Below are 25,075 nucleotides of genomic sequence, written 5' to 3'. Positions count from 1 at the left end.
TTCTATTAAATTTACAAAAGGAGAGACAATTAAAAAATAGAAGCTGCTTTTATTTTATTTATCTTTTCACTGAAGAGAGAAAGGAAGGATGTTCTCCAAGGACCCATTGGCTTTGGTTCAGTTGTCCATATATATCTATATCTATATCTATATCTATATCTATATCTATATCTATATCTATCTATCTATCTATCTATCTATCTATCTATCTATCTATCTATCTATATCTAACTTTATCTATCTTATCTCTATCTCTCTATATCTATATCTATCTATCTATCTATCTATCTATCTATCTATCTATCTATCTATCTATCTATCTCTATCTAACTATCTATCTATCTATCTATCTATCTATCTATCTCTCTATCTCTCTCTCTCTCTCTCTCTCTCTCTATATATATATATCTATCTATTTCGATATTTCTATATCTATCTATCTCTATCTGTCTCTACCTCTATCTCTATATTTTTCTATCTCTATCTCTATTTCTATCTCTATCTATCTATCTATCTATCTATCTATCTATCTATCTATCTATCTATCTATATCTATCTGTATCTATCTATATCTCACATCTCTATCTCTCTATATCTGTCTGTCTATCTATCTATCTATCTATCTATCTATCTATCTATCTATCTATCTATCTATCTATCTCTAACTATCTATCTTATCTCTATCTCTCTATATCTATATCTATATCTATCTATCTATCTATCTATCTATCTATCTATCTATCTATCTCTATCTAACTATCTATCTATCTTATCTCTATCTCTATCTATACCTATCTCTCTCTCTCTCTCTCTCTCTCTCTCTCTCTCTATATATATATATATATATATATATATATATATATATCATCTATCTATTTCGATATTTCTATATCTATCTATCTATCTCTGTCTCTACCTCTATCTCTATATTTTTCTATCTCTATCTCTATTTCTATCTCTATCTATCTATCTATCTATCTATCTATCTATCTATCTATCTATCTATCTGTATCTATCTATATCTCTACATCTCTATCTACATATCTGTCTGTCTGTCTATCTATCTATCTATCTATCTATCTATCTATCTATCTATCTATCTATCTATCTATCTATCTATATAATCTATCTCTATCTAACTATCTATCTATCTTATCTCTATCTCTATCTATACCTATCTCTCTCTCTATATATATATCTATATCTATATCTATATCTATATCTATATCTATATCTATATCTATATCTATATCTATATCTATCTATCTATCTATCTATCTATCTATCTATCTATCTATCTATCTATCTATATAATCTATCTCTATCTCTATCTATCTCTATCTCTATCTGTCTATCTCTATCTGTCTGTGTCTCTATCTATCTCTATCTATCTCTATATGTATCTATATATCTATATCTATATATCTATCTCGATATCTCTCTAACTCTATCTATCTATCTATCTATCTATCTATCTATCTATCTACCTACCTACCTACCTACCTACCTAACAGGCTGTCTTTCATTGCTGCTTTTTAAGAGCCTTTTATGGCTTTTACATACCTAATTGAGAAGGCTTTGAATGCTCCTTCCCCTCCCCTCACACTGGCTTTCCTGACTGAGTTTCTCTTTTATTTGCTGATTAACTGAGGCTTTCTTGCATCAGCTGCTGCATCCTTGTTTAAGACCCTCTAGCTTAGTCAGCCGTGGGCAATCAGCCTGGCCTTCCTGATTTCTAGTCCTCTAAAAGTTAAAAAAAAACAAAAACAGGGGGGGAAAAAACCCCAGCGTGAATCACTCTTGCAGCCCATGAAGAACCTTTGCAGACTCTTCAGCTTGGCCTTATTATTCCAACTTCCCTTTTGAATAACTTATCTGTGAGTCACTCTTTTCACCCTTCAGATGCCCAGCTCCACCAACACGCAGCTGTGCACACAGGTTGCCAACACGGGTGGCTGTGGATTGCGATGGGACGAGCTTCCGACTTACCTAGACTTTGCATCCAACGGTCTCCCAAAAAGACAGACACTTCGGGGAGAGGGCGTGTGCCCGTGTGGGGATTTGCACACTTGCGTGTTTTAAAAGCCTTAAGGGGCTTGTGATGGAGGACCTGCTAAAACGCACACTCCATACACACAGCGACAACAAAACGAAGCCAAATGAAAACAATGCATTTCCGAGACACTCCAGAAAAGGTACTTAGCCTCTCAAAAGGCTAATTAAATTATTCAGAAATAAAATCCAGTTTAAAGTTGTAATTGGCATAATTAAGGAATTTTAAGCAGGCTACAAATAAGAGCGGCATAATTCCATCGGGAGAAAGCTGCCAAAAAAGAAGAAGAAGAAGAAGCAGCAGCCAGTTTTGGCAGGAGCCCAGCTGATTAATATATATATATATATTTCTCCCCTTCTCCTTTCGATAGCTTTGCAAGATTTAACGAGTAACAGTGAGCATCCCAGCTATTGTTTTATAACGTTGAGCTGAGAACCTGGCTGCAGGTTTTAATTGAGCTGTGGGTTTAATCCGCTGCAGGTTTCATTGGCAATTTAAATATTGGACATGTCTGAATTTGGAGTGGCTGTGATGAAAGTTACTTGCTGTGTGTGAACGACTCAGCGATCCATTTTTGCAGAACCATGATAAGAACTCCATGGTTGTTGTGGCCCGCTAGACTCGGACAGTGAGGAGGTTGGGAGAAACATGGGCCAGTCCTGGAGTCTGGGGAAGGCTCTGGCGAGGGCTCTGCGTGGGAGGCAGAGATGGGGCCAGGGCCGTCCGACAGTTATCAGCTGCCTTCGGAGTCAGAGATCAGTGGGGAAGAAGAACAGCTGGAGCCTGTTCCCAGTGTACACATGCGCAGAGCTGCCAGGAGAAGGGAACAGCTAAGGAACAAGAGTCAACTTGGGAGTAAAGCCACAGGTGTACATGAATGTCCCCTCCCATAGGGAATAAAGAGGAGCGAAAGGGAAGTGGTGTTTGCAGGAGACAATTAGTTCATTTAATTAGTGTGAAGATCTGTCCCTGACTTCTTGCCAAGTATTGTCTGCTACAGCGTGGCGTTTGGAAGCTATCGGCCTGGCAACTCTCCAAGCCTGATCAAGGTCGGCAATTGAGAAACCTCTTGAAAGACTGTTGGCCGGGACTTTGCTGGAGAGGAATTCCCTTTAACCTAAATAAAAGGGGTTTTATCGGGACGAGGAGTCGGCTTCGTGATCTTGGGAAGCCTCGGTCAGAACAACAGTGGACAAACCTCTTAGTCCCCCTGTTTCAATCCCTTGCCTTTAAAAACTCAACCTTGCATTATGTGGGAGAGGATTCAAGCTAATTTTTTTAAGTTTAAAGAAGCCCCGTCAGGTGGAGTCCCAAAACTGGAAAAGAAGCGACTTGCAGAACCTCAAAAAGGAGGTTCTGCAAGTTCAAACTATGTCTTTTCCTTCCAAAGAAGGGACAGTTTGGGTCAATCAGATTGTAATATCCTTCACAGGAACCATCTGCTCAGGACTGAAGTTTGCTAGTTCAGGGTATTTTAGGCAATCGGATGTCTAATGGTTAATTAGCAAGATCAAACGGCGATGTAGAACAGGAGCGTGTAACTTTATTCAGATTGGCAAGTAGGGATATCCTTCCCAGCCGTGAATCTTTTTTTTTTTTTCAAAGTAAATTTTTATTCGTCATATTTCAAATTAAAACACCACATTTACACTCATTACAGCATTCAGGTTATGGTATTCGTCATATTGACATAATTGGTACTGTTCTATTATGTTATATAGTTTTTTCCTACTTTTAACATAACAATATTTAAAAATATATATGCAATACTTCCTCATTTTACTATATCTTCATGTAGCAACTTTATGTCTGTTCTCTAATCATTGGTACCATACATTCCAGATCTTATAGTATTCCGTTTCTTATTTGACTTTTAATTCCATAGTTAACCTATCCATCTCCGCACACTCAAAGATCTTTCTTATTGTCATTACATCCGAGGGAGTGTCATCTTGTTTCCATTTTTGAGCAAAGGAAATTCTGGCCACTGTTATTATATGTATCATTATATATTTTGCAGATATTTCGTTTTAGTATGCCCAATTAAAATCGTTCTGGTTTCATCTCCATTTTTTGTTTAGTCATTTCTTCTAACCAATGCTTTACTTTTAGCCAGTATTTCCTGTGGTCCACCACATGTGAAAGTAAGTTCCTTGCCTTATAGTTACATCTCCAGCATTTCGCTGATCTGTTTGGAAACATTTTGGCCAATCTCGCTGGGGGTAAATGGCAACGGTAGAATATTTGGTACAGATTTTCTTTGTAGACAGCTGACATTGTTGACTTGAAACTTTTCTCCCACAATTTTTACCAGTGTTCAAATTCAATGGAATTCTATTCTATTCTATTCTATTCTGTTCTGTTCTGTTCTGTTCTGTTCTGTTCTGTTCTACTCCACTCCACTCCACTCTTATATGTTCTGTATTCTGTTCTGTTCTACTCTAACTCTATCCATTCCATTCCACTGTATTCTATTCTTCCCTGTTCTGTATTCTGTTCTGTTCTATTCTATTACCTGTTCTGTATTCTAATCTAATTCTATTCTAATTCTATTCCAAATTCTATTATGTCCTGTCCTGTTTTGTTCTATTCTGTTCTAACCTGTTCTGTATTCTGTTCTATTCTATTACCTGTACTGTACTCTATTCTAATTCTGTTTTGTTCTGTTCCTGTTCTATTCTGTTCCCTGTTCTGTATTCTATTCTAATTCTGTTCTTAATTCTATTCCAAATTCCCTTCCCTTCCCTTCTATACCTGTCTTTCTCCCAGCCCCTCCCACGTTCACTTGGATAGTGCACCAACACCTGTTCTGCAGCCCCTTCATTTCAGCACTAAGACTCACCAAAGCCATTTTTGAGCAGCCTCTAATGTTGGACTTAGGTGCGGGAGCCAGCCCATAGCCAAGACAGCTATGCCGGCTCTCCAGCTGTTTAAGGGATGAAGGAAGGCAGCAGCTGGAAACTCAATGGCAGCCACACCTGCCCGTCATCCCCGAGAAGGCCATGGTTTCTGAGTTTAGCTAAACATGCTCGACTAATCCCGACTGTCGGGGGTGGGTGGGGGTGGCGTCCTCTGTCAAAATACGCAGCTTGGCCCCCGAGGCAAAAAACCAGTCCTGCAGGAGTAAAACCTGGGACCTCTCCATTTTCTCCTGCTTACTTAGCTCCCCTTTTTTGGAGGGGGGGGGGGCTCCGGAGAGAGGGGGGTGCTGGAGAGAAGCAGAATTTGCATTAAGGTCTTTGATTGGGAACTTTTAAAAGAGGTTGGAGAACGAGCCAAGCTTGGCGCTCAGAATGAAGAACCTATAGGAGAATCCTTGAATGACCTAACCGGGGTGTGATGTGTGTGTGTGTGTGTGTAAAAGGGGAGGTGGATGAAAGGGGGTAGGGGGGGGAGCCAGGGGGGAGGAGAGGAAGAGAGGGAGGGCAAGGGGGGGTGGGCCCTGCTGCATTGTCTAACATCTGCTCTCCTTCTCGTTAGTTTTGTTCTTGGCAATTCTGTGCGGACTTTGGAACGGACGAAGGACCCTCTAATCTTCATTCTGAATATTTATACAAGGGTGGTGGTGGTGGGGGGTGAAGAGCCACTAAGCTGTCCTTCACATCCCCCTCCCCACCTCACTCTTTTTCTCTCCCCCCCCTTCAGATTTCATGCTGTGGAAGCAGAGGGCAACTTTTCCGAAAGCTGAAATCAATGTTTGGGGATGTGTAAAAAGGGGATTTGCATATTATCGGGCAGTTTGGAGCAAGAAGGACTCTTGTTTCGGGGATTGGGGTGTGTGTGTCAAGGGATTGATAAGTTGACTTTTATTTGTTTGTTTTAAATATCCCCTTTGAAGGGAGAAATTAGATGAAGAAAGAGCATGTAAAACACGTAAAACAGGTTCACGTAAAACACAAATGTTGTTTCTAACTATAAGTATGCTAATGCAATTAATGGGATTACAAATAAGCCAATATAATTATAAATATGGTGAGAATTATTTTGTTGTATTGTTACTGTTGCTATCAATATATATATTATTTCTATTTCTTTTCCTTTCCCTTTCCTTTCCTTTCCTTTCCTTTCCTTTCCTTTCCTTTCCTTTCCTTTCCTTTTCCTTTCCTTTTCCTTTCCTTTCCTTTCCTTTCCTTTCCTTTCCCTTCCTTTCCTTTCCTTCCCTTCCCTTCCCTTCCCTTCCTTCCTTTCCTTTCCTTTCCTTTCCTTTCCTTTCCTTTCCTTTCCTTTCCTTTCCTTCCTTTTCCTTTCCTTTCCTTTCCTTTCCTTTCCTTTCCTTTCCTTTCCTTTCCTTTCCTTTCCTTTCCCTTCCCTTCCTTTCCTTTCCTTTCCCTTTCCTTTCCTTTCCTTTCCTTTCCTTTCCTTTCCTTTCCTTTCCCTTTCCTTTTCCTTCCTTCCTTCCCTTCCTTCCTTTCCTTTCCTTTCCTTTCCTTTCCTTTCCTTTCCTTCCTTCCCCTTCCCTTCCTTTCCTTCCTTCCTTTCCTTTCCTTTCCTTTCCTTTCCTTTCCTTTCCTTTCCTTTCCTTTCCTTTCCTTTCCTTTCCTTTCCTTTCCCTTCCTTTCCTTTCCTTTCCTTTCTTTTCCTTCCCTTCCCTTCCCTTCCCTTCCCTTCCTTCCCTTTTGTAAAATGGCATGTCTGGACAATACACTGTATTCAAACTACTGATATAAAAATAAAATTAAAAAAACTTTCAACCTTGTAGAATCGATACCGATGTAATGAACGATGCTGTCCATTTTGATTCCTGTTCAGCAAAGATATTTGCACCCGGATGACACACTGTTCAATTAAAGATGGAATTATTATATTAAAAAAATTAAAAAAAACAAACTTGACATGAGGGAGATAGGTTGCTGATTAAGATTGTGGCGTTCAGTCCCCTGGCTGGGACCAGGATGAAGGGTTATCCATCAATGTTGGTTTAACTATAGAGTTGTGCCCGTGGTTTCTAATCAGGAGAACCTTCTAGAACAGGGGTCCCCAACCTGTGGGCCACGTCCTATTCGCAACCGAGCCGCATGAGTGGGTGGCTGGCATAGGCGTGCACATGCACGAGCAGCCCCACGGTTGTGAACCTCGTGGATGCTCGTGGCCCACACTTGCACGAGTGTTACAAGGGTTCGCAGCCCCACTCGCGCGAGGAACGGGTGCTCACGTGCAGTGGTGGGATTCAAATTTTTTTACTACCAGTCCTTGGTGGGCGTGGCTTGGTGGGCGTGGCAGGGGAAGGATATACTGCAAAATCCCCCTCCCTCTTCATCCCACTAACCTGCTTTCCAGCTCCGTTCTCCTGCGCAGGGCAACCAAAGAAGACCCAGCCGATCAGCTGGGACTCGATGGGAGGCAGAGAAGAGACGGGGTTGGCGGGGCCAGTCAGAGGTGGGATTGGCTGGTTCTCCGGACTACTCAAAATTTCTGCTACTGGTTCTCCAGAACTGGTCCGAACTGGCTGAATACCCACCTCTGGAGAGGAGGGAAGGAGGCAGGAAAGGATTGTAGAGGGAGGGAGGAGAAAAGGAAGGAAGGAAGGAAGGAAGGAAGGAAGGAAGGAAGGAAGGAAGGAAGGAAGGAAGGAAGGAAGGAAGGAAGGAAGGAAGGAAGGAAGGAAGGAAGGAAGGAAGGCTTGGTGGCCATGGCAGGGGAAGGATATACTGCAAAATCCCACTTCTCACCCCACCCCACTAACCTGCTTTCCAGCTCTGTTCTCCTGTGCAGGGCAACCAAAGAAGACCCAGCTGATCAGCTGGGACTCAATGGGAGGCGGAGAAGAGATGGGGTTGGCGGGGCCAGGCAGAGACGGGATTGGCCGGTTCTTGGAACCACTCACAATTTCCACTACCGGTTCTCCAGAACTGGTCCAAACCTGCTGAATACCCACCTCTGCTCACGTGCCCACACGCACACCCATGTACCTGTCCCCCACCCCTTAAAAAACCATCCTCTCTCCCTCTCCACCCCCACTTTGGGTCGCCAAACCTGGAAAGGTTGAGGAACTCTTGTTGTAGAAGAATATCTTAACTGTCTTCATGGACGCTAGAAAAATCTGATATTCCAGCATATAAGAGGGCGTTCTGCACTTCCTTTAAAAAAGCAATTGCTGTGGAGTCAAGATCAAGGGAGGTACTACTACTAACACACTATAAAGCCTTAGTAAGGCCACACCTAGAGTCCTGTGTCCAGTTTTGGTCACCCCAGTATAAAAAAAGAGGTTGAGACTCTAAAAAGAGTGCAGAGAAGAGCAACAAAGAGGATTAGGGGACTGGAGGCTGATGAACAGTTGCAGGAACTGGGCATGGCTGGTCTAGGGAAGAGAAGGACCAGGGAGGCAGCGTTACAATATTTGAGGGATTGCCACAGAGAAGAAGAAGTTAAGTTATTTTCTAAAGCACCTGAAGGCCAGAGAAGGAAGAATGGATGGAAACTGATCAAGGAGAGATTCAACCTGGAAATAAGGAGGAATTTTCTGACAACGAGAGCAAACAACCCATGGAACAGAAGTTGCCTTCAGAAGTTGTGGGAGCTTCATCCCTGGAGGCTTTCAAGAAGAGACTGGACTGCCATCTGTCAGAAATGGTGTAGGGTCTCCTGCTTGGGCTGGACTAGATGACCTACAAGGTCCCTTCCAAGTCTGTTAATCTAATCTAAACCCAGCTCTTTAAATGTAGGACAGGTGACCCTCGACTTACGACATCAATTTCAGTTGTAAAGCATGATGAAAGGCACCTATCCCACTGGACCCTATCTTGCAACCTGTCATAAGTGTGAATCATTCTCATATTTATTTATTTATTTTGGTATTGGAAACCAGCAAAAAAAAAAATTTTTTTTGCAGGGCACTTCAAGGTTGGTCATAAATGCAAGCCACTTGCCAAATGGCCACAATGCAATTATGCGGGGGAAACGTGACGTGAAAATGCTTCACTGGCTTTTTTGAGGCTATTATAACTTAAAGGCAAGTCGAGAATTACTTGTATATGTTTTACGGAGCCTGGAATCCTTAGAGCCGTCGGAATGGCAGAAAAACACCATTGCAATGCAACCTTTCAGGTGGGTTTTGCAAGGGAAACCCGGATGGGAAAGTCAGAATGGGATGGCTGACCTTTTTCATTTTACCTAAAATATGACGTGTTTTGATCTCGGGTGCTTTGCAAGGAGGGGAAGCTTCTGAATTCCCCGTTGCAGGAAAAACAACTGAGTCTTGCGGCAGATACGAAGGCCAACATGTTAATTGTGGCATATGTTTTCTTCTTGGGGAGGTTGGCAGGGGTTGCCACTATTTTGGTTTTCTTTTTTTTTTTTAACAAGAAAAGTAGCCTGCTTTTCAGAATGGGTTTGATTATATATACACGCAGGGAGAGAGAGAAAGAGAGAGAAGGGGGGGGAGAGAGTGAAAGAGTAAGAGAAAGAGTGATAGAAAAAGAGAGGAGAGAGAGAGAGAGAAAAAAAGAGAAAGAGAGAAAGAGTGAGAGAAATAAAAAGAGGAGAGAGAAAGACAGAAAGAGAGAAAGACAGAGATAGAGGAGAGAGAAAGAGAGACAGAAAGGAATTAAGAAAGAGAAAAAAGTGATAGAAATAAAGAGGGGAGAAGAGAGATGAGAGAGAAAAAGACAGAAAAAAAGACAGAAAGAGAGAAAGAGAGAAAGTCATAGAGATAGAGAGAGGAGAGAGAGAAAGACAGAAAGAGAAAGTAAGAAAGAGAGAGAATGATAGAAATAAAGAGGGGAGAAGAGAGATGAGAGGGAGAAAGAGAGAAAAAAGACAGAAAAAAATCAAGACAGAAAGAGATAGAGGAGAGAGAAAGAGAGAGAAAGAAAGAGGAAGTAAGAAAGAGAGAAAAAGTGATAGAAATAAAGAGGGGAGAAGAGAGATGAGAGGGAGAAAGAGAAAAAAGAGAAAGAAAAAAAGACAGAAAGAGAAAGAGAGACATAGAAAGAGAAAGAAGAAAGAGGAGAGAAAAAGAGAGAAAGAAAAAGACAGAGAGAAAGAGAGAGAGGAGAGAGAGAGAGAAGGAGAAAGAGAGAGAGAGGTGTGTTGTGTGTGTGTGTGTGTGTGTGTGTGTGTGTGTGTGTGCTTAATCATTTTGCTTCTTTATGTTTTTGTGCCAGGGTGCTGCCAAGGAGGGTTGGGCAGATCCGGCCTGTCCTTTCCTTTGCATGGATTTTCCAAGATCGCATCTGCCAGCTCAGGGGTGTGTGTGTGTGTGTGAGAGTCCCAGGAGGAGGGCCACCGAGCGCTGAATTCAAGGCAGAGGCATTATTTCTGCTTTGGCTTGGCTTGTATCGGGGATGAGACCGGGAGCCTTTTCCGCTGAGTCATGCCCAAGGTGGATTGAAAGGACGGCTGGCCTTAGGGGGTAGATTTCGAAGGCACAGGCCCAATTAAATTTAAAAATTCAAGGATGGTCGAAAACCGGTTAATGAACAAGAGTTACACACACACACTACGCACACAGGGAGCGGCTTCAAGTGGGGAAAGTTGTCCATCTGTTGTACCCTTTTGCGAACTGCATTGTTAAAAAAATCAAAATGTTTTCAAGCTTGTTTGGGGGGAAAAAAAACTGCTCCTAAAAAGATTGGCTGGATTGCAGGTAGTCCTCGACTTACGACTGCAAGGGACCCCAGAAAGGATGTTGCTGAAGGCAGACATTGGTTAAAGTGAGTTTTGCCCCCCCCCCCTTTACGATTTTTCTTGCCACAGTTAGCCATAGCCCTTAAACTTATATATCACGGTGCTTTTACAGCCCCCTCTAAGCGGTTTACAGAGTCAGCCTCTTTTCCCCACCAATCTGGGTCCTCGTTTGACCCACCTCGGAAGGATGGAAGGCTGAGTCAACCTTGAGCCGGTCACGATCGAACAGCTGGCAGTGGGCAGAGTTAGCTTGCAATCCTGCATTCTAACCCCTGTGTCACACAGATAGATAGATAGATGGATGGATGGATGGATGGATAGATAGATAGATAGATAGATAGATAGATAGATAGATGGATAGATAGATAGATAGATAGATAGATAGATAGATAGATGATAGATATAGATAGATAGATAGATAGATAGATAGATAGATAGATAGATAGATAGATAGATAGATAGATAGATAGATAGATAGATAGATAGATGATAGATAGATAGATAGATAGATAGATGGAGATAGATAGATAGATAGATAGATAGATAGATAGATAGATAGATAGATAGATGATAGATAGATAGATAGATAGATAGATAGATAGATAGATAGATAGATAGACAGACAGATAGATAGATAGATAGATAGATAGATAGATAGATAGATAGATAGATAGATGATAGATAGATAGATGATAGATATATATAGATGATAGATAGATAGATAGATAGATAGATAGATAGATAGATAGATGATAGATAGATGGATAGCTAAGCTAGCTAGATGATGGATAGATAGATGATAGATAGATAGAGATAGATGATAGATGGATAGATAGATGATTAATAGATGATAGATGGATGGATGGATAGATAGATAGATAGATAGATAGATAGATAGATAGATAGATAGATAGACGATTGATAGATAGATAGATGATTGATGGATGACAGATAGATGACAGATGGATAGATAGATGATTGATAGATGATAGATGGATAGATGATTAGTAGATAGATGATTGATTGATAGATTATAGATAAATAGATGATTGATTGATAGATGACAGATGGATAGATAGATAGATAGATAGATAGATAGATAGATAGATAGATGATAGATTTTTACCCACCTTGGAAGGATGGAAGGCTGAGTCAACCTTGAGCCTGGTGGGATTCGAACTGCCAAATTGCAGGCAGCCGGCAGGCAGCAGAAGTAGCCTGCAGTACTGTGCTCTAACCACTGCGTCTCCGAGGTTCCTGTTGTTAAGTGAAACAGTGTGATTATTCAAGGAGTAACGGTTGATAAATGAATCTGGCTTCCCCATGGACTTTGCTTCTCAGAAGGTCGCAAAAGAAGATCATGTGACCAGGGGACACTGCGACCGTCATAAATATGAGTCCGTTGTCAAGCATCTGAATGTAAATCATGTGATCACAGGGATGGGACAATGGTCATAATCACCTTCATTTAACGATCCCATAATCCCTTGCGGGGTGGAGTCTGGGCAACTGAATGCAGCTAGTGGAGTGTTTTAATGGCCGGATGCCCTTCCTGTTGTCGGTGCGGAGTTTTGTTCATCCACTGTTTCTTATCTTGCCTCCAGGTGCTTTGGTAAATAAGTTGACTCCCTCCTCTTTGGGGCAGACCCTTAAATACTGGAATACTGCTAGCATGTCACCCCTAGTCCTTCTTTTCTCCAAACTAGCCATACCCAAATCCTGCAACCGTTCTTCATATGTTTTAACCTCTTTAATCATCCTCGCTGCTCTCCTTTGCACTTTTTCCAAAGTCTCAACATCTTTTTTTGTAATGTTGTGACCAAAACTGGATGCGGTATTCCAGGTTGTGGTCTTACGTTTTAAAAAAAAGTTTTAAAAATAAAATAAAATAAAAATCAATCAATCATAATAATAATAAATAAATAATGAAGTTGACCGTAGTCTCCTCCTTCGATGCCATTCGCTCATTCTTTTCTGGAGTTTTCTATGCCCCTAAAAAATGAAAATGGGGGAGAAAGATGATGAAGGCAGTTTGTTAGGGAAGAAGGAGCTAGTGAGTAAACTAGAAACAAATTGGAAGTAAGGTGACCATCATTATGATGAGTAAACCTCCCAGAAGGGATAGGAAATAAAAAGAATTCAGAGAATTTTTTTTACTACCGGTTCTGTGGGCGTGGCTTGGTGGGCGTGGCTACTGCAATATCCCCCTTCCCTCCCCACCCCACTAACCTGCTTTCCAGCTCCGTTCTCCTGTGCAGGGCAACCCAAGGAGACCCAGCCGATCAGCAGAGACTCAATGGGAGGCGGAGAATAGATGGGGTTGGCGGGGCCAGTCAGAGGCGGGATTGGCTGATTCTCCAAACGACTCACAATTTCTGCTACCGGTTCTCCAGAACTGGTCCAAACTTGTTGAACACCACCTCTGCTTTCTGGTGGGAATCCGCACTGTATATCAGACATGAATACAATTGAGCGAGTCCAGAAGTATTTTACAAGAGGAGTACTACACTCCTCTGTTCACAACAGAATACCCTATATCACCAGGCTTGAAATTTTGGGCTTGGACAACCTTGAACTACGCCGACTAAGATTGGACTTAAGCATAGTACATAAAATTATCTGTAACAGCGTCTTAACCGGTGAATGACTATTTTCAGCTTTAACCACAACAACACAAGAGCACGCAACAGATATAAACTTAACGTAAACTGCTCCAAACTCGATTGCAGAAACTACGACTTCAGCAACAGACTGGTCAACGCCTGGAACTCACTACTTGACTCTGTTGTTACATCCTCAAAACCCCCAAAACTTTAACCTCAAACTGTCTACCGTGGACCTCACCCCATTCCTAAGAGGTCTGTAAGGGGATGTGCATAAGCGCACCAGCGTGCCTACTTTTCCCTGTCCTATTGTCCCCCAATTGTTCGTACCTATTTCATGTATTTATACTGATGTTTATTCTAATTTCTATTACATTGTAAGCGTTTGACAAATAAAAATAAATAAATAAATCTCCATGGCTCAGGAGAGTCCCGAGGGAGCAGCCAGTCTGTCGCCATGGCTCATTTATTTTGAAAACTTTGGTGCTGGAGCCCAGCCCAATCAATGCCTCCGATACGTGTCCGCCGTTCGCGGGATCGATGGGAAGGGATTTCAAAAGGCCCACCTGGGATTCGAATGTCAGCAGTGTTTTGATTATGAAAAGAAGGGGAACCAGAGAAGGGGCAGCGGGTGGGAGGATGGGGGACAGGGTTAGAACCAGGTGGCAAATATCGGAGGGCCAGGGGTGAGATGGTGGGGCTGCATCCTGGGGGAGAGCAGCTCAGGCTTTGAGCTTCAAGGGCAGTGGCTGCCTGGTATGGATTTCTCCTTCCCTGTCTCGCATCGCCCAGAGCTCATTAAAATGTTAAAACATGAAACCGCGTGTAAAAAAAATAAAATAAAATAAACGCAGTCTTTGGCTGGATTGAGCAAAGGTTAAGAAAGCACAGAGGAAAATAGTTTTTTTTTTCTTTTTCCCATTTGCCGACCAAAAAAAGGAGAGAGATTCATTTGGAAGCCAGTTGGAAGCAATCCAGGAGGGAAGAAACCTAGAACTAAGGAGATATTTCCTGACGTTTAGAATAACCCATCTATGGAACCACTTGCCTCCAGAAGTTGTGGCTTGCTCCATCACTGGAGGTTTTCAAGAAGAGATTGAACAACCATCTATCAGATAATGGTAGAGGAGAGATAGAGTCTCATTAAAATGGCATTTTGCACCAGCGCGTTTTGGCAAGGATGTTAAAAGATAAATCATCTAAATGTTGGAAGTGCCACCAAATTCCTGGGTCATATTATCATATGTGGTGGACCTCTTCAAAAGCAAAAAATATATATTGGACCAAAATACATACATGCTTGGGGGAAAAAATGATAAAACAAACATATTGATTTAGAACCAGAGATATTTCTTTTGGGAAATCCTACCCGAAGAATATAGTAAGGGAAATGCATATTTAGTTATTCATGTGTTGACTGCTGCCAGAATGGTATTTGCACAAAATTGGAAGAGCGAAGAGATACCTACAGATGAGAGTGTGATTAGGAAAACACTAGATAGAACGTGCAGAAATGAATAGATTAACATTGGCAATTAAGGAGAAAGAGCAAACTGAATATTATATGGTATGGGATTTATTTTGTCAGTGGTTAAATGATAACAGTGGAAGTTAGAAATAGGGGAACAAAATAAAGATGATGTGTTAAAAGAGCTAAGTTAATATGATGATTAATATGTTGAATTCTACTACGTTAACATTGTATAATCAATTAGTATAATTAATAGGTGGATAATTACTATGTTGCATATGGCAGAATTAATGTGTAATGAAGGATGTTGTAATTTTGATTATTGTTTAACAAAGATGTTTGTACCCAGACAACACACTGTTTGATTGAAGAGGGAATGATTGTATTAAAAATGAAAAATTTATTTTAAAAAGAAGAAGAAATGGTATAGGGTCTCCTGCCTGAGCAGGGGGTTGGACTAGAAGACCTCCCAAGGTCCCTCCCAACTCTGTTATTCTGAAGTTGCAGAACGGAGAACCTTGCTTAGGTCTGCAGGTCTTCAGGTTTCTGGCTTTCTGTGATAGGAAGATCTGCAGTATTCATTCTACAATGAAAGAGAAGAAGTAGAGGTTCAGTTGAGGTTCTTCTAACCAGGTGTGAACTCTGCACGTTGACTTGGGTTGATTGTTGTGTTGCCCTGCATGGCCACTGAGAACCGCTTCCCAATTTTCCCACAAAACCCCCTTTTAATAGGCTAATGTGAATTCCTCTCATTCACATCCAGCGAAGTCCCCGCAAACAGTCTTTCAAGGATGAATTCCAACCACAGATCTTATCAGGCTTCAAGAGTTGCCAGGCCAATAGCTTCCAAGCGCAATGCTGTACCAGAAAATACTTGGCAAGGAGTCTCTGAGAGTCACGAACAAATCTTCACACTAATTAAACAAACTAATTGTCTCCATTCCCCTTTCGCTCCTCTTTATTCCCTATGGGAGGGGCCATTCAATGTCCACCTGTGCCTTTACTCCCGAGTCAACCCTTGTTCCTTAGCTGTTCCCTTCTCCTGGCAGCTCTGTGCATGCGCACACTGGGAACAGGCTCCAGCTGTTCTTCTGCCCCACTGATCTCCGACTCCGAAGGCAGCTGATAACTGTCCGAAGGCCCTGGCCCCATCTCTGCCTTTGACGCAGAGCCCTCGTCTGAGCCTTCCCCAGACTCCAGGACTGGCCCATGTTCCTCTCCAACCTCTGTCTGAGTCTGCCGCTAGCTCCGTTGGCCACTGGCAGGCCACACCTTCTGAGTGGACTGGTTTCAATGGCCTCTTTTGGTACAAACATGTTGATTTTGCTGCATCTTGGGCATTTGGAAGTGATCTGATTAGACAAAACCCATGCTGAGCAGATTGACACCATGATTCGGACTTCTGTGGTGACCCCTGGGATGTAAGAATAGAACAGAATAACAGAGTTGAAAGGGACCTTGGAGGTCTTCTAGTCCAACCCCTGCTTAGATGTCTCAAGTTGTGGACTAGAAGAAGGAAGAATACATTCAAAAGGAAGGATGGGAGCAACCAAATCACTTCCATTTAAGTGTTCCATCAAAAACACCAGGTGGACCTCTTCCTCAATTGAATTCTTTCTTGGCCAAATGTGATTGGACACACAAGGAATTTGTCTTGGTGCAAATGCTTTCAGTGCACATAAAAGAAAAGATACATTCGTCAACAGTCAAGAATCATCGGTACAACACTTAATGATAGTCATAGGATACAATAAGCAGCCAAATCATACTAGGAAACAGTCAATATAAATAATAAGGATACAAGTGACAAAGTTACAGTCGTACAGTCACAAGTGGGAGGGGATGGGCGATAAGGAGTGATGAGAAGATTAACAGTAATAGTAGGGCAGACTTTGTAAATAGTTGGACAGTGTTGAGGGAATTATTTGTTTAGCAGAGTGATAGCGTTCGGGGAAAAACTCCCCTTGTGTCTAGTTGTTCTGGTGTGCAGGGCTCTATAGCGTCGTTTTGAGGGAAGGGGTTGAAACAGTTTATGTCCAGGATGTGAGGGGTCTGTACATATTTTCACAGCCCTCTTTTTGACTCGTGCAGTTTATACAGGTCCTCCATGGAAGGCAGGTTGGTAATAATTTTTTTTTCTCCAATCCTAATTACTCTCTGGAGCCTGGGTATGTCCTGTTGGGTTGCAGAGCCAAACCAGACAGTCATAGAGGTGCAGATGATGGACTCAATCATTCCTCTGTAGAACTGGATCAGCTATAAAGCTAGCAAGGAGGAGAAATTGACTTGAAGAAGACTCCTATCTTTTTAAGAGACATACTTTTGTATCCGACGTAGTCTATAAGCTCGGTAACACCTCTCAAAACTTCAAGAAAGCTTCAATTCTGCCTGAATCCTGAGTAGCTTTTTTTTTAAGGGTATTAAAAAGACACAATCTTTTTTTTTTTGTGATGTGCTTCGTGTCCGAAAGCAGCTCTAAAATAGCTGAAATAGGAAAATATTGAACGTTTAAAATGCTCTGGAAACTTGGTGTCCGGAGTGCAGAATACATCTTTTCCCTGTTAATAATTGAAATTGTGATCAAATTCCAGTGGCGGGGAGTTTGAGATCCCAATTGTCACAAAAGACCCCGTAATAGATTTGTTTTGCTGGATTCCATGCACTTTGCAAGCGGTAGTAAGCTGTCTAAAATTGCTTCTTGTTTTCCTAAAGAGCAATTATGAACTCTGCAAGGGCCAGTTTTGTTAGGAAACTGCTGTTCCTTTCTCCCTTTTTCTTTTTCTTAACTATTTTGTTAAAATCCAGCTCCTTTAAAGTGGCCGGTCTCCCCACCCCACCCTGCCTCCAGACACACACACACCCCTTGACCTGAGGGGGAGCATTTGACTTTGCAAGGATGAAGGAGCGGGGCAGCCCTGATGGAATGGTTTGGGTGGTGGGGTTGCCAGACCGTCAATATGTTTTCAGCTCCATTAAATGGACGATTAGATTGATGTGGCTTGTTTGTTAAATAATGGAGGGGGATTTAAAAATAAATGAAGCATGCAGCATCCTTTCTACAAGCACATAATTTATTATTACTGGTCTGGAAAGGGCTCTCTGTTATGGAGATCAATGAGTAATTCTAGCAAGTGTGCTAAGGTTGGTTTTGGAAAGAAAGGGAGGATGGAAAGGAGGGACAGAGGGAGGAGGAAGGAAGGGAAGGAAGGAAGGGGAAGGGTTGAGGAAGGAAGGGAAGGAGGGGGAGGGAGGGAAGGGAAGAGAAAAGACAAGGAAAGGGAGGGAGGAAACTTAACAGAGGGAAGGAAGGAAAGAGAAAGGGAAGGACGGAAGAAATGAGGGAGGGGAAAAGAAGTGGATGGATAGAAGGGAGGGAAGAGAAAGAGATGAGATGAGGGAAGGAGGAAAGAAGGAAGGAAAGTAAGGAAAAGGAGATGGAAGGAAGGAAGGCAAAGGGGAAGGAAGGAAGGAAGGAAGGCAAAGGGGATGACAGGAAGGAAGGAAGGAAAGAAAGAAGGACGAACAGAGAGGAAGATATGTAGAAAAGTTTCTACACACTTTCCTTCTAAGGATCCAACTTTGCACAAAATAAAGTGCTTCCTGAGAACACTTTATCTAAAGCTTCATCTCCTGGAATCTTTTATTTTATTTGTCAAGCATGCGTTTAATATAAATATAAACATGATTATTAATACGTGAAACCTGTTTAAATAAAAGTCTTCTTTTTAAAGTGTGGAAGGACATATCAGCAACGTCTGTTGATTACAGTAAACTTCAATCCCACAAACCTCCCTGAAGGGCAATTTCCTTATTTATCCCCTGTTCTGGGCATCTCTCTCTCCTCTCCTCTCTCTCTCTCTCTCCTTTCTCTTCTCTCTTCTCTCTCTCTCCTTTCTCTCTCTCTCCTTTCTCTCTCTCTCTCTCTCCTCTCTCTCTTTTCTTTTCGCATGGGGAAACTCCTTCCATGCCCAGGTGGCAAAAGGACCAGGCTAGTGAGAGCATCTTTCTGGTTCCTAGGATACGAGGGGGGAGGAGGAGGAGCAGGAGGAGGAGGAGGAGGAGGAAGAGGCCAAAGATCCCACTCGCTGGTCCTGGTGGCGTTACTGGTTGCCATATGGTGGGGTCGGAGAGCCTCCCCGGAGACGAGTTAGCGCTGGGCCAGCCCCATTGCTCCCCCCACCTTCCCAGGGCTGCCGCAGGGTTTCCCCCCCCCCCTCCACCCGCTGCTTACCCATGTGTGAATCTTGATTAATTTTTCATTTTTAATGAAGTTTGCTCATGTTTGTTCTTTCACATGATTGACTGGCGGCCTCTTCTCCTTCCGTGTAATTGATAAAAGCATATTTCTCTTCATCTGTCTCTGAGTTCTGCGGAGCAGAGTTTGCAAGATTGCTGTGTTTCTGTGTGATTAACATGAGATTTATTGGTCCCTTTAGAGGATTAAATTATCTCTGTTCTCCTCTCTCTCTCCCCCCCCCTCCTTTCTCTTCTCTCTGCAGGAAATTCTGCCCACGGTGGCCAAGTTCTGTTTCCCTTTCTACGTGGACAGGTAAGGTTGAATTCCTAAAGACATTGTCAAAAAGGGGAAAGAAAGACAATGTAAATAAAATTGTGCTGGATAACAAAGATCAGGTCATTCTTAAGGCTCTTCCTAAACCTAGTTTAAAAGGATCTCTAGTGGAGTGTTAAGAATTTTTTAAAAAATTGTATTACGAATGATCTACAGCCAAATCAATTTCCTTTTTTTCACCCTTCCTGTGACATTGTCTTAGAAATTATTTACATTCTGCTTTAACATTGTGTTAGTTTTTGCAACTCTGGTTAGTTTTTTCTTTTTGCTTTTTGTGGGTGATTCTGCAAATCAGGTGATTTGCAATGAACTTAAGAGTTTGGAATTTGCTCCTTGCAAATCTTATTGCCCAAATGGTCGGCGAATTCTAGTCCATATAACCTCCCTTTCCTCTCTGTCCTTCTCATTGTCAAACTTTTTTTTTTTTGCTTCTCTTCATTGTTGTGTGACACTGATGTCTTGCTGCAATGTCTTGTGTCAGAATTGGGTGGGTGGCTGTAAGGATCGGGGTTAAGTGTCACTATGGGGCAGGTAGAGTCAATAAGAGGGAGACAAGGAGGAATAAATAAATGTTCTCACTGAAGTGTTTTCTCTTAATTTCTGTGGGAGAGGAGAGGAGAGGAGAGAATATAGAATGGAGAATAGAATAGAATAGAATAGAATAGAATAGGGGATAGAATAGAATAAGGAATAGAATAATATAGAAGAGAAGAGAATAAGAGATAGGATAGGGTAGGGTAGGATAGAATAGAATAGAATAGAATAAAATAAGGGATAGAATAGAATAAGGAATAGAATAATATAGAAGAGAAAAGAATAAGGCATAGGATAGAATAGAATAAGGGATAGAATAGAATAAGGAATAGAATAATATAGAAGAGAAGAGAATAAGAGATATAGAGTAGAGTAGAATAGAATAGAATAGAATAGAATAGAATAGAATAGGGGATAGAATAGAATAAGGAATAGAATAATATAGAAGAGAAGAGAATAAGGGATAGGATAGAATAGAATAAGGGATAGAATAGAATAAAATAAGAGATAATAGAATAGAATAAAATAAGGGAATAGAATAGAATGGAATAAGGTATAGAATAGAATAAAATAAGAGAATAGAATAGAATAGAATAGAATAGAATAGAATAGAATAGAATAGAATAGAATAGAACAGGGGATAGGAGAGAAGAGAATGGAAGAAAATATAGAATGGAGGATGGAGAACAGAATAGATGAGAATAGAATAGAATAAAGGAGAGAAGAGAATAAAGGAGAGAAGAGAAGAGAAGAGAATATCCTTAACAGGAATAGCATAAGATAGCTTTTGCACCTTCAATGAGTAGAAGAACATCTGAAGAACTTGAGGAAGATGATTGTTCTTAGAAGAACATCGTGGCCAAAAAGGCTGCTTGGTCTTGGGAAACTTGAGCTTGATGGGTTTTCTCAGCTTCATTCCGTCACATTTTTCTGGGAGGATAATTCAAGAGTTGTGGTGAGGATGATGAACGCGGCAGGGGTTGTGTATTGTAGGAAAGAACCCTACCTGGAGGCTTCGTGTGGTTGGCATTCCATTCTTTCTCCAGCAACCCCCACTCCGCTTGGGTGCCTAGTCTTTTGAATCCCCTTCCACTCTTCTATAGGGGGCAGAGTGGGGGTCTCTCCCGAGGGCTGTAATTTTCCCATGCTGGGGAGAGGGAGGGAAAGGTTTTGGCAAAGCTGCCAAAGACATTAAAACACACATTATGCATTTCCCCCTCCGCACGCCACTCAGGAAATTCCGGCTACAAATAATCGGCTCCTCCCAGGGCATAAAACAAACTGTTATTTAGGAAAGAGGAATCAAGCTGCTAGGAGTTATATCCTTTACTAATTACAGGGCCCTGCGTATGTACACGGCTTTTAGCCAGTAGTAGCTTTCGCTGCTATTCACTCGGAGCTCTCGCTGCACACTGGAGATATATATATATTTTCCCCCCTTTGCGAGAGAGGAGGGGGCCCAACAGTGGCTGGAGAATATTGTTTGCACCGTTGCAAGGGAGTAAATGGAACCGAAAACTTCTGTTGGCTTGGTTTCTAAAATATATATTTTTGAATTGAATAGAATAGAAAAACAGAATAGAATAGAATAGAATAGAACAATAGAATAGAATAGAAAAATAGAATAGAAAAACAGAATCGAATAGAAAAGAACAATAGAATAGAATAGAAAAATAGAATAAAACAGAACAATAGAATAGAATAGCAAAACAGAATCGAATAGAAAAGAAAAATAGAATAGAATAGAACAATAGAATAGAATAGAATTGAACAATAAAATAGAATAGAAAACCAGAATAGAAAAATAGAATAGAATCAAATAATAGAATAGAATAGAACAGAACAATAGAATAAAATAGAATAATAGAATAGAATAGAACAATGGAATAGAATAGAACAGAACAATGGAATAGAATAGAAACCAAATAATAGAATAAAATAGAATAGAAAAACAGAATAGAACAGAGTAGAATTATTTTTTAAAGAAAATTGGCACCAAGGGAATACCAAGGTCGTCCTCCACAAGTCTTCAGCCTGGGGATTTCTGGGATGTGAATTTCACAAGTCTTCAAGTCGCCAAGGTTGGACAGCCCCTGGTTTAGAGACTGTGCAAGGTTGAAGGTGTCAGGCTCTCTTCATGGACACCTTTCTTCTTTTCACTTCCAGCCTCACGGTGGGCCAGGTGGGTCAGAACTTCACCTTTGTCCTCACGGATATCGACAGCAAACAGAGGTTCGGCTTCTGCCGTTTGTCCTCGGGGGCCAAGACCTGCTTCTGTATCTTAAGGTAAGCCAGAGTTTGCTCTTCCTCCTGCCTCTAGGAAGCCAGGTGGCTGTTCTGCTTTGGTGACCTAGAATCTTAGAGCATTGGAGGTCTTCTAGTCCAACCCCCTAATCAAGGTAGGAGACCTTGTTGAATCCCAGACAAATGGCTGTCCCATCTGTCAAGACAACCCCTTGGTCTATCTTTTCCTTTAGAAGTCACTGCACTCCTGGAAACTCTAGTCACACCAGAAACTTTCTCTCAGAGTTGATCTCCCTGGCTTCCTAACCATCATTGTGTTCCTAACAGAATGACAGACTTGAAAGGGACCTCGGAGGTCTTCTAGTCCAACCCCGCCCTGCTCAGGCAGGAGGCCTATACCATTTCAGACAAAGGGTTGTCCAGGGGTGGGATTCCAAAATCCCAACAACAAGTTCTCTGCCTGGTTGCTGGGTGGGCGTGGCCTACCGGAACTTCCAGGGAGGCTGCTTTTTGCCTTTCCCAGAGTCCAGGTAAATATAAGGTGTTACAAGATGTAAAAGAAAGACAGGATTGGGCTTACCTGATTTGAAACTCTACTTTACAGCTTGTTGTTTAATTTGGATGAAAAACAGATGTTGCTCAGAAACAAAAGCCTTTTGGTGTTAGAAGAATATGACTTGAGATTTGTGTGACGGATACTTATGACATGACAAAGTGCCCTCTGGGAGGGCAAAAACGGCCTCCCCCGGGCTCCAGAGGCCTGTTTTCCAGATTTCCGGAACTTACGGGAGGGCCGTTTTTCACCATCCCCAGAGCCTCTACACAAACCCTGCACTTACCTGCATCTGAAACAGGCACCGTGGAGACTCCTGGAAGGGGTGGGGTGGGGTGAGCGGAGCCAGCCGGTCAGTTTGGTGAACCAGATGTAAATTTAACATCCGTTTCACCCGAACTGGTCCGAACCGGCTGAATCCCACCCCTGGGGTTGCCCAGTCTTCTTCTTCAAGACCTCCAGTGTTGGAGCACCCACAACTTCTAGAGACAAGTCATTAATTGTTGTAACTGTCAGGAAATTTCTCCTTAGTTCTAGGTGGTTCCTCTCCTTGATGAGTTTCCATCAGTTGCTTCTTCTTCCTCTGTGTCCTGCCCCTGTTGGAATCTGATTCTGAAGGGGAGGTTGAGCAGCTGACAGGGAGTGGGAATGTGGCTCCGGTGGCTGTGGAGGAAAGGGGGGAAGGGCACAGTCTGGCTGGACATTCAGAGGAAGACCCAGGCCCACCCCCTCTTCATCCTAGGGCACGCAGGGAGGAACGGATAAGGGAGTAACATGGGTTACGGGGGAGAAAAAGGCTCTGATTCCCTTCATTAGCTGCAGCTGGGAAGACAGGATAAAAAGGGTGTTTGCGCACAGAACCTTGCTGGAAGCAAAGCGTACATTATCTTTGTTTGTCAAGTCTTATCTGGGTTCTGGCGTCCTCCCAACTGTGTGTGTTTCGTTATCTTCTGAGTTCTGCAATTCCTTATCCTGCCCTGTCGTGTTAATTGCTGCAGTTGTGGTTTGCGCTGGTTTTTATTTATAATCTATATGTACTTTGGGTTCGGACTGAATTTCTTCCCTTTAAAAACTGCTTCTTGGGAGAGTTTTTTGCTCCAGCCGAATGATAACTGGACATTGGGGGCCAAGTTGGAGGAATTAAACGGACTTTGTTGCTTTTGTGCCACGCCCCTTTGGGTCATCACACACTGCCTTCAGATACTTTGGAGAACAGACTGACTCCCTCTTCTATGTGGCAGCCCCTCAAATATTGGAAAGACTGCTATCATATCGCCCCTGGTCCTTCTCTTCACTAGACTAGACCTACCCAATCCCAGCAACCGTTCTTCGTATGTTTTATCCTCCAGTCTCCTGATCATCTTGTTTTTTTAAATATCACGGCAACCCAAACTGGATGCCATATTCCAGGGATCTTGCTTCCTAGCAGAGCCTGGACTGCCATCGTTTGCCAGTGTGGTTTTTGTAATGCAGCCGCCTCCCTCCAATCTTTCCTCCAAGGTCCGTCTTAACGAGTCTCGAAAGTCTTTCTGCGGCTCGTTTATTCGGTGCGCAGATGACTTTCCTTCCGTGCTGGAGAAGGCCATGCCTCTCCTTTCCGAGCAGCAGAGGGCATGGGAGAGCCCCAAGCAGACATAAAGCTCAGGGGTTGGAGAGTTGCACTTGTGAATTCTCCCTTTCTAATACCTGCACGTCTTCCTTCTTTCTTCGGGTGATTTCCGCCGATGCCGAGTTAATTTAAAGAAATGGTCTGCTGGCAATTTGCTTTGGAAACACCGGAGCTCTGCGCTCTCTGAAATTCAGGGCCGAATATGAAGCCCACCTCGCTGGCCATTAAAACTGTGGCTTATCCTGAGCATTTTGACACAGGAGAACTTACAAGAGTAACTTACTTACTCCTCGACTTACGACTACAGTTGGAATCCCGGGATTTTAATGCGTTCTGCAACGGAGGAAGCTTTCTTTTCTGCAAGTGGTTGCTAGTGGTTGAAATGGGGAATCAACGTCCCTTCCTACAGGTCATCCTTGACTTACGACCGCAAATGGCAGCTGAATTTTCCAGTGCTAAGAAAGACGGTGATTATATAAGTGAGACTCGCTTTGATTTTACAAGCTTTCTTGCCACACGGCAAGAAACAAGTTTTCTTTGTTAAGCGAATCACTGCAGTTCTGAAGTGAATCATCATGCAGTCATTAAATGAATCCCCATTGTCGGAAGCCAGCTGGAAAGATTGCAAATGGGGAACCTCTTGAGCCTGGGAATCCTGCAACCATCATAAACACAGGCCAGTGGCCGCGCACCCAAATTTCAATCGTGGGACCATGGGGTTGTTGGGGCAGTCATAAGTGCGAGGACCAGTCCTGGGCCTCTTTTTCAGTGCTGTCGTTCGATGCTGAACAAATGGCCGTAAAGTGAGGAATA

The 25,075-nt window shown here is 42.3% G+C and overlaps 1 protein-coding gene across 5 annotated transcripts in view; it reads left to right on the top strand.

Moving 5' to 3' along the window:
* Positions 1-25,075, top strand: part of DENND1A (DENN domain containing 1A) — a 207,570-nt gene that overhangs the window by 52,689 nt on the left and 129,806 nt on the right. For all 5 annotated transcript variants that reach the window (XM_087943987.1, XM_087943984.1, XM_087943986.1 and 2 more), the window contains exons 4-5: positions 19,252-19,301; positions 22,023-22,142. In XM_087943987.1, the coding sequence (XP_087800113.1) occupies positions 19,252-19,301; positions 22,023-22,142 (170 nt within the window). The remainder of the gene's footprint in view (positions 1-19,251; positions 19,302-22,022; positions 22,143-25,075) is intronic.

This window comes from Notechis scutatus, chromosome 15, assembly GCF_049901735.1.
Source record: "Notechis scutatus isolate UNSWTSFEM ecotype Mainland chromosome 15, rNotScu1.2, whole genome shotgun sequence".
NCBI lineage: Eukaryota > Metazoa > Chordata > Lepidosauria > Squamata > Elapidae > Notechis > Notechis scutatus.
The sequence above is the reverse complement of the archived record's forward strand: the minus strand, read 5'-3'. Positions and strand labels throughout refer to the sequence as shown.